The following is a 9,455-nucleotide window of genomic DNA, read 5'->3' on the forward strand; positions in this document are numbered from 1 at the left end:
GCTTCATACTTCACCGCTCAAACACTTGGGGGACTACATATTATACATAGATATGTGTAGAGAAACAGATACGAGTATCGAACAAAAGTCGGCCACAAAGAGGCAAGTGTTGAGAAAAAGTTACGAAGTCTTCAGCATTCATGAGAACAACAGAGTCATCTCTCAAACTCATAAACAAAGTCACCTCTCAAACTCTTCTTAATATATAAAGATAGGGTCGTGACTATGTACTGAAACAAGTTATGAAGAAAAACCTTGTTTATTTTATGTTATGTACAAATCTGTTACAAGAAAAATAGTTACGAGAAAGTTGTAGATGTATTGTAATACATGTAATAGTCAAACACTTGTTAAAGTTCATGAATAAAAACTTGCCAAAAGTTGTTTCCTACAAAACGTGTGTATTCCTATTTCTTTCATCGTATTATAACACCATTATGAAGTTGAGACGTCTTCTTCATTAAGTGTCGATAAAATAAAAGGGACCTCTTTTATAAGCCTCATGTTGATAATCCATGAGAAGAATCATAAAGCATTTTAAAAGGATAAAAATGCTAAGCTATTCTATAAGCCCTAGATAAATGGGCAAGAATAAAATATACAGAAGTACCAATAAAAACTTCTTAGTATAAAAGACTAAGTACAAACTTAGTCAGCAAAATATTTGTTTTTTACAAATGCCCCATTATGATAACTGGGGACTTCGTCAAAAGATCCCTTAAAGTTGCCAAGGGATAACACCACCAATTAATAAAAACAAAAACAGCAATTTCATTTTCAGCTAGTCACTGAAGGGGTTGGAACATCAGAAGTTGCAATTTCATTTTCAGGAGCAATTTTAATTGGGCTTGGAATGTTGAAATCACTGAGGGAAGCAAGAGTCACAGGAGCTTCAGCTTCTATGGACTATGTCATAGAAGTTTCACCCTCGGGAGCAGGAATTGCAACTCCAATTGCTGCAGTAGCCACTTCTTCGTTTAAAAGCTCTTCTGTTCCAGGAGCTTCAAGTGCAGGAGAAGGAGTATCAACAGGTTGTTGACTTTTCTCGATAGTGTCTAAGACTTTGGCTAATTCAGATTGCAAATCGAAGCTTTCCTGAGAAGCTTCCATCAAAGCATCACGGCGAGATTTCAGGAAAGCCCAACTTACCTCTATGTTGAAGTTCTCCTCCAGAAGTCCATATTCCCTTTCCCACATAGCAATATTATTCTTCAATATTTGATGTTCAGCTAAATGGGAATCAAGGGAAGCTTCGAGGGAGGCATGAGAACTCTTCAAAGCTCGAATCTCGTCAGAAGAGGTCTGTAAGTCAGCTTGAGCTTGAGTCAAGCTTTGCACTAATTCTCCTGCATACTCTTCTTTCTTGGCTAAAAGTGCCTTAAGCTCCCTGACTTCTTCACTAGCCTTTGATAATTGTTCTGACATTGAGCACTCCAAAAGCTCTTTATCTCTTTTAAATTGGCTTGAAGAAGCCTTGGCAGTCGCTAGTTCAGAAGTCAAACCACGCTTTTGCTGCTCCAGGAGATTTCTACTTTCTTGCAACTCCTCTATGGTCCCCTGAGCATTCTCAAACTGTTCTTTCCAATTAGCTGCTTCAAGCTGGGCTCCCCTGGCTATTTCCTCGGCCTCATGGATGGATTTTTCAGACTCACGGGTTTTTCTTTCCAGAAGGGAAATTCTTCCCATCAATTCGGTACCAATAAGGTTAGCCTACAGAGACAACTCATAGAAATGAGGATTTGTAGATCGAAAAACAAAAAACTTGTTGGTAAAGGAAAAATACCTTCAAAGTAGAATGAACTATGTCATTCATCAGAGTCAGGCAGTTGTGGCTCTCCATCTTCTTCTTCTCAATATCACCGATTAGAGGCTCGAGCCAAACATCAGCTCTACCAGTCTTTCTCAAAAGGCTATGATTGGCAGAAACTTCAAGAGTAACACTTCTCATAGTCATGGTTCTACTGCTAGAACCCGCCTCTGTATGCTGAACGAAGGGAGGAGGAGCCATGGAAGGAGGAGTAGTAGAAAAGGAAAATATAGCAGCAGGAGCCATAGGAGTCAAAGAAGGGATGTAAGGAGAAGATAAAGAAACCGACACAGGAACGGAAGCAGGTGCAGTTGAAACTGGCAAAGGAATGGAGGAAATAGGAACAAATGAGGAGAGAGGAGCTTCATAAAAAATAGGGCCGAGCTCGCCACTCTCAAAACCACTATCAAAAAGACGCTGAGTTAATTCATTAGTATCTTTTGGCACGGTGTCCTCATCAGAATGAATCAAAACAGGCTCGGTGGACGAAGTTTGAGCAGGGGAATCCTCAATTTCATCACTATTAATGACTCGTCTCCTAACTCTTGGCCTGGCAATTAAAGAGGTATCTTCCTCTTCCTCATTCTCAGAACTTTCTCCTATAGCTTTCCTTTTGGGAAGCGAAGCTCGAGCCTTGTTCAAATCAAGTGCAACATTAGCAGACATGCGAATGGCCATAACTACTTCAGCTGCCATTCCTCTAACAGCAAATCCTGATCAAAAGAAGGATACATAATCAACATTGAGAAAAATGTGTTTAGCATGTAAAAAAAATGTGTAAAAAGGGACATACCATGTGTTTTCACCTTCCAGCCATGTAAAAAAGAAATTGATTTCCAAGTTTTTTGATCCTTAGGAGTAATCTTCAAAATTGAATCTACCAAACCACGGAAGTCAGGAATAAGTTCCACATCTCCCATGGTTGCTACAAAAAACCAAAAAGAGACGAAGTGAGAAAAAGAATCAGAATTCTCAAAAATAGGTGCGGTAAATAAAAGGAAACTTACGTGCAAAATTCCACTTCTCAGGGAAGGGAATATTTGTTTCACCAAGCAAGTCCACCGTACGTACAACAACGTAACGAGTGTACCATCCACGATCCCTGTCATCTTCAGGGTTTACCAAAACCTTTTTGCTTCTTGCAGTTAAGGTAAAAAACCCATGGCGCATTAAATTGGGATGGTATAAATGAATAAGGTGAGAAAGGGTGAAGTCGATATTGGCTTTGGCAGATAAGTATCTCAGACAAGCCACTGCTCTCCACACTAGGGGACCGACTTGGGCCAAACAAATTTTAAAGAAACGACAAAAGTTAATAATGACTGGGTCAACCGGAGGATTAAAACCCAAAGTAAATGGGTAAGTATAAACGAAAGAATAACCATTTCTAAAGGAAGAAATTCTTTGATTTGGGGAAGGAATTGACATTCGTAGACTATTGCTCCAGTTACAATCCCTTCTGATGGTAGGGATTGTAAGCTCGGTTACTAATGAAGGATAAGTGTCAGCTTTTTCTAAATTTGCAATTTGCCTTTGAAGAGACGTTCTATCACTCCCAAAAGACAAATCACTGGGAACAATTTCATCGACTAAAGGTTCTTGAGAAGAATCAAGGATTTCTTTACCTTTAGAAGAAGGGGTCTTCGGAATAGAACTCCCGATACTAGGAGAAGAAGAAGCAGGACCAGATAAACCATCACGAGCGGACCCTAGGCCCAAGCTCCGAAGCCTACCTCCTCTGCCTCTCCTATATCTTGTAGGGGCATTGAGGAAGTGATCAAGAATTGGAACTTTTCTAGGGTTAGGGTTTGGAGATGACATTGTTGAAGAAGGATGTACTAAAAGGGAGAGAAAATACAAGTAAGTAAGAAATTGCTTGTTGAAGATCTGTGAAGAAGAAGGTAAACGAAAGAGGGATAAAAATGCTTATAATGACAACCGTCAAACTTAGAAGTGCAATGAAGGAAAGCCTATAATAAAGGCAACTATCATTTCGTGAATAGTGTGAATGAAGAAGTCTCGAAAAAGGGGGTAGAATTGCAGAATCAATCAGAAGGTGACACGTATGTAAAACATTAAATGGAAGGGACAATTGAAGCGTCAGTATTTGTCATAATATTAATTACGGCAAAAATTCCCTTTTTATGAAAATCCACTTCCCAATTATTTACTTGATAAATAAATGGAAAGTGGGGGGACTATCTGTATTGGGAAAAAACTGAATTTACATTGTAGGTGACGTGGCATGACACGTGGACTGGTCAAACGGTCAAAACACAGTAAATAGCCAAGAGGCACGAGCAACAACAGATAAGGGAAAAAGAAAGCAACATAGGTGCGGGCCGTTACTAAAATAGGTACGAGTCTCGTACCTATCCAAGACCAAAGATCGGAAGAAGTTGAAGATACGAATCTGATGACGTAAAAGAGTCTAAATACATCATTGAATATCAAATACGTTAGAATATTTGATTTAAAAAGAAATGATTGTGTAACATTTCTCTTAATATCATTTATTGCTCATAATTGCCTCATTAAGACAAAGACATTACATCTTCTCCTAGAATTAGCTATAAAAGGAGAAGAACTCACCATCTGTAAGGACACGAAATACTATTGAGATCTTATTGAAATACAAAACTATTTACTGCTTTACCATCATTCTCAAAATTATTTTATTTTCGTCTCCTGATTATCAGTAACCCGAATTTCTTTTTAGTTTTGACCAAAGACTCAGATTTTTGGTTAAACACCAACAATATGAAGAATAAATTTACAATATTATAAAGAAAAAGTAAGGTACGAGATAGAATTATTATATAAAAGGTAAGATAAAGGATAAAATAAGATTATTTTATAAGGAAGGACAAGATGAGAGAAAAAAATAAGGTAACGACGCGACCACACCAAATCAGTTATTTCATAAAGTGACACTTTTCGTCGTTACGTAACAACGGATTTAACGACACGATACAATATATTTAAATAACAATCAAAATAAATATTATATTTACTGTAAAAATACGATACAATATAATATGTAACAACCATCCAAACAAGTTGTAAGTGAATGGAATACATCAAGCTATAACTATAAATTACCACCTAATCTTAAAGAATATTTGTAAATCAAAATAACTTGTAAAAGAAAGTTGGAAAAACTTGTACGTGTGTATGTCATTATATTTTTAGCTCGAGTTTATATTGTGGTATTTTGGAGTTATCATTTTAATGTAGATGGTCATTCTGGCTATAAATTTGTGCCACTTTGTATTTACATTAATTCAAACTAAATTATTTAAGTGAAAATATAGTATTTGTTTACCCTGTGATTTAGTAAAAAAATATAATTTATTGGATTAAGAGAGTGTTTGACTAAGCTTATAAGCTGGTCAAACTGGTTTATAAACACTTTTTTGCTTATCTACACGTTTGGTAAAATTAAAAGTGCTTATAATTTAAGCCAAAAATAAGCCAAAAGCCATAAGTTGGTCTCCCCCAACTTATCAAATTTCAGCTTATAATCACTTTAGGTTTGACCAAAATATTTACTATTCTATCCCAAAAATACTTTTTTTAAACAAAACTCTTCGTATACCCAGTTCTTCAGCTGCTTATTATTAATTTCAGCACTTTTATTCAAACGCATAACTACTTATTTTTTAAATCAGTTTCAGCAGTTAAAAATACTTTTTAGCACCTAATGTTTGTGAGCTACTTTAAATCAGCTAAGCCAAACAGGCTATAAGGTAAACACGAGTAAACTTTCAAAAAGAAACAAAAGGAAAAGAACTTCAACCCTTCACCTCGCCCATCATCAATACTTACTTTAATAAATTCAAAATTGAAGTCGATAAATCAAAGGCCACCTACGCTCTGCCTCCTCATTCAATTTCCTTCTTCTCTCCTAGCGGTCGTGCCCCCCAGCAGCTTGGAGAGAGTCATAGCAATAGCAAAATGGGGTTCTTTTCATTTCTTGGAAGAGTTCTCTTTGCTTCTGTTTTCATCCTTTCTGCTTGGCAAATGTATTCTTTCTTCCTCTCCCTCTCTTTATTTTTTCAGATCTGTTCTTTATATCTAGTCGTTTTTGTTTATTTTCTTGTATTTGCTGCATTTTTTATCAATATTGATGGTACAGTTCAGAAAAAGTATGTGGGTGTTGATAGATCCAGCATATATACACATATACACAGTCAACTATGTTTAATATGGTGATATGCTATGTGGGTTTTGAAATACATGTGTGTAGTATGAGTATAATGGTTGAAGCAGGAAATACAAGGGTTTGGTGATCTGTTGAAGCTAAAGGGCTATAAGCTTAACGCTGTCTTAAAGTTTTGAAATTATTATTACTCTAATATGTATAATTAGATGCAATTAATTGTATATTAGTTCCCTAATCTCGTAGCTGGGTGGAAAATGTGGTAATGAAAGTTAAAAAGGTGGGGGTGCTCATTATGTTCTTTCTTCTTTATGTTTTTAACTGTTTACTGAAGTTTCTGTTTTATCTCTTACTTCTCTTGTTTGTGTGGAAGCATTGGAGTAGTTTTCAGTTTTGATGCAGTTTATGTTGGTAATGTTTCAGGGTTAGGTCTAAGTTACTGTTTTAGTTTCCCTTGGAGGCCGAGTAGCTGAAATTTGCTTCTGACCAATGTGTCCATAAGTTGAATTTAATCAGATGGATAGGAGCATGGTTTCCTAAGAGTACTATCTTGCGCTCTTTATTTTCACCCATGCCTTCTTGATAGAACAGTATTTTGGACTGTGGGCTGAGTGGTTATCTTGTAAATTTTAGTTCTTTGCTTAAATGGGGTGGAACTTCCAAAGAAGGTCAGATAATGGTTTCATTTCTTTGAGGGTGAGCTTTTATATGATGTGCATGTATACCCGATTTGTGCTAATTGGTTATTGAAAACTATTTCTTTCAGTTCTTTATTTATGTAGTGGGTGCATGTGAACCCATTTGTGCGAATTGGTTATTGAAAATAGCTCCTTCCGAGGCATCTTACTCTTTATGTAAGCAATTACCATTACAAGAGGAAGAAGCTTGATCTTTTTGGTGTTGCTGTATTTTCTGTGCTTGAGTTAGACGTATGATTCAACTTTTTATTTATCATAGATTAGATTGAGTTACCATCAGATACGATTAAGCTGGCTTGAACTGAGCTAAATTTTAACTTTGAGCTCTTTGGAAGACATGTATAGGATGGTATAGCCTCGTGACTAGTCTGAGATAGCCAGAAGTGTTCGAGTCATCGAGTGTAAAAGATAACATGTAGCCCGTTAACAGTAGGTTCAGAATGAACACTTCTTTGCATGAAGAAATATTTCAGCTCCTAGTTTTGCTTGGTTTGCATTGTTAGATATTGGTCTTGGACACAATACTTTGGGCTTTTATCTTCCTTCTCCGAAGATAGCTAAGGTGCTACTTGGTTGGTGGAACAAAATTTACGTGAGATGTGTTGGTGAATGAAGTTGATCTTTTGCTTTGATTTTCAGTAGATATGCCTTCCGTTGTGGGATCTCTGTTTGCTTCTATTAAAGGAATATAGTTCAGCTCTGGCTGAAACTTTTCCTTTCTGTTCTTAAAAGGATATTGAGATAGCTAATGGTATATTTGCTAGCTTATGTTCTTGTCTGTAGTGGTTCTCGCCTTTCTGTTGTAGAACTAGTCTCCTTCCTTTACTCTAATAAGCAAGAGCATTCCATCCTTAGATTCAACTTTAATATATGCAAAACAACTTTCATTTTTACCCTCAAGCTGTAAATTATATGTTATGCTGCAGGTTCATTAGATTACTGTATTTTCTTGAGTAATGCTAATGTTGCAAGTTTAATGATCTAAGAATTGCAAGTACTTTGCTGACTGTGATTAGTTTATGGTTCAAGTTTATGTGAATTATCAAGGCGGTAGTCAGGTAACTGCACTGTGTGGGAAAATGGTGCTAGTGATTTTCTTTATTTACTGCTTCCTAACCCCATCCCATCAAGAGGTGGAAGTATGTTTGACTGTTGTAGAAGTATTTCTCCAATGGGTACTCCATGGACTCCATCTTAGTTTGTGTCTTTCTTCTTATGGTACCACTCTTTGCTGTCCAAATAAAGCAAGTGTCTTACAGTTTTTTCCATAGCTTTTCTCCCCTATAAAAGTTTTCCTCTTCTTCCTTGATGATGCAGAGATTTTGCCTTGTACTAAAGTAATGGGGGTGAAATGATAGTTGATTCCCTTCTTTCCAACCAATGCATTTCATCACCGTGGAATGTGATTTTGCAGGTTCCATGAATTTGGGGAAGATGGTGGGCCTGCGGCAAAGGAATTGGCTCCCAAAGTGGCTGGTCTGCAGGATTTTCTTGAATCCAAGTTGGGGGCAGGGGCACCTAAAATTGATGTAATGGGTTATATTTGTTATGGTTCCTTTGTTTTGACTACATAAGTTGAATTTTGTTTCTTTCGTCTTAAAGATAGATACTGGTATGACATTTGTGAATCACATTTTTCAGGTTAGGCATGTGGTAGCATTTTTCATGGCTCTAAAAGGATTGGGTGGATTACTATTTGTATTTGGCAGCTTCACTGGTGCAGTTATACTGGTTAGGAATTTCAATCTCCTGGAATTGACACATCATTTAGATTTGTGGTTAAATTATGTTAAACGTTCAATCATCTATCTTTAATACTTCAGATGTTTTACTTGATGCTGGCCACTCCACTTCTGCACGATATCTGCCACCTTAACTTTGGAGAACCACAATATTTTACTCTTCTACAAGAGTTCTTGCAGGTTGGTCAAATTAATTTTTATTTATTTTGATGAGTGAAATGCACATAACATGAATTAATCGATTCCGTGCCTTTGCAGAGCGTGTCACTTCTTGGTGCGTTGCTGTTTTTCGTGGGGATGAAGAACTCGATTAACCGGAGGCAACCAAAGAAAAAGACCCTCAAGCCCAAGACAGCTTAGGACACATCAAAGAAGGGTTTGTACAAGATTGGATTATTCTTGGTGGTTGGTTTAGCTTTTGTGATTAGAAGTGTGACTAGTTAAGTCAGCTTTACACTTGGGAGTTCTTCAAGAATATTTTCCCCACCCCCTGGATTTTTTGCATTTTTTCCTCTTTAAATCCAACTATTATTGAAATTATGGGGGTGCAATATTGTCACAGGGAGGAGGTTTTAAATTAAGGTACTTGAATTCCCTTTTATATTAAGCTTTCTCAGTGTCCCAGTTGAATTTGTTGTTCTGAGGCTGAGATGGCATATTAAAGAAAATGCATCTTACATGTAGCCTTAAACTGTTCTATAATGAGTTTAGGAAGATCTTAGTCTTTGTTTTCCCCCGTTAATATTGGATAAAATTGATTAATTAATGAGCCACCAAAGCAAGGATACTGACTGATTAGTGGTCAACTGAAGAGTAGGCATTTTGCTTGATAGTAGCCAGATCACTGGAGTGTTAGTAGTACTATTGCTATTGAATTCCACTTTATGTTAGTATATATCTTTCCTAATTTAACTATCATATTCTTCTTGTTCGTATTTTTCACTGATACAACTCAACATTAGGTGAATTACAGAACTAAATATATAACCAAATACCAAGTTCTTAAAGAATATAAACCATCTCAATTGCTTTGTTCCAAGGGTAAA

At 36.6% G+C, this 9,455-nt stretch overlaps 1 protein-coding gene across 1 annotated transcript; it reads left to right on the forward strand.

Moving 5' to 3' along the window:
- The first annotated feature begins 5,616 nt into the window (after window positions 1–5,616).
- On the forward strand, window positions 5,617–9,039 carry LOC104215370 (uncharacterized). The gene is made up of 5 exons (XM_009765157.2): window positions 5,617–5,832; window positions 8,082–8,196; window positions 8,309–8,398; window positions 8,491–8,589; window positions 8,668–9,039. Exons 1-5 carry the CDS (start codon window positions 5,765–5,767, stop codon window positions 8,767–8,769), a joined length of 474 nt encoding a protein of 157 aa, XP_009763459.1. The 5' UTR covers window positions 5,617–5,764; the 3' UTR covers window positions 8,770–9,039.
- Window positions 9,040–9,455: the final 416 nt, after the last annotated feature.

Source organism: Nicotiana sylvestris, chromosome 6 (genome assembly GCF_000393655.2).
Source record: "Nicotiana sylvestris chromosome 6, ASM39365v2, whole genome shotgun sequence".
Taxonomy (NCBI): domain Eukaryota; kingdom Viridiplantae; phylum Streptophyta; class Magnoliopsida; order Solanales; family Solanaceae; genus Nicotiana; species Nicotiana sylvestris.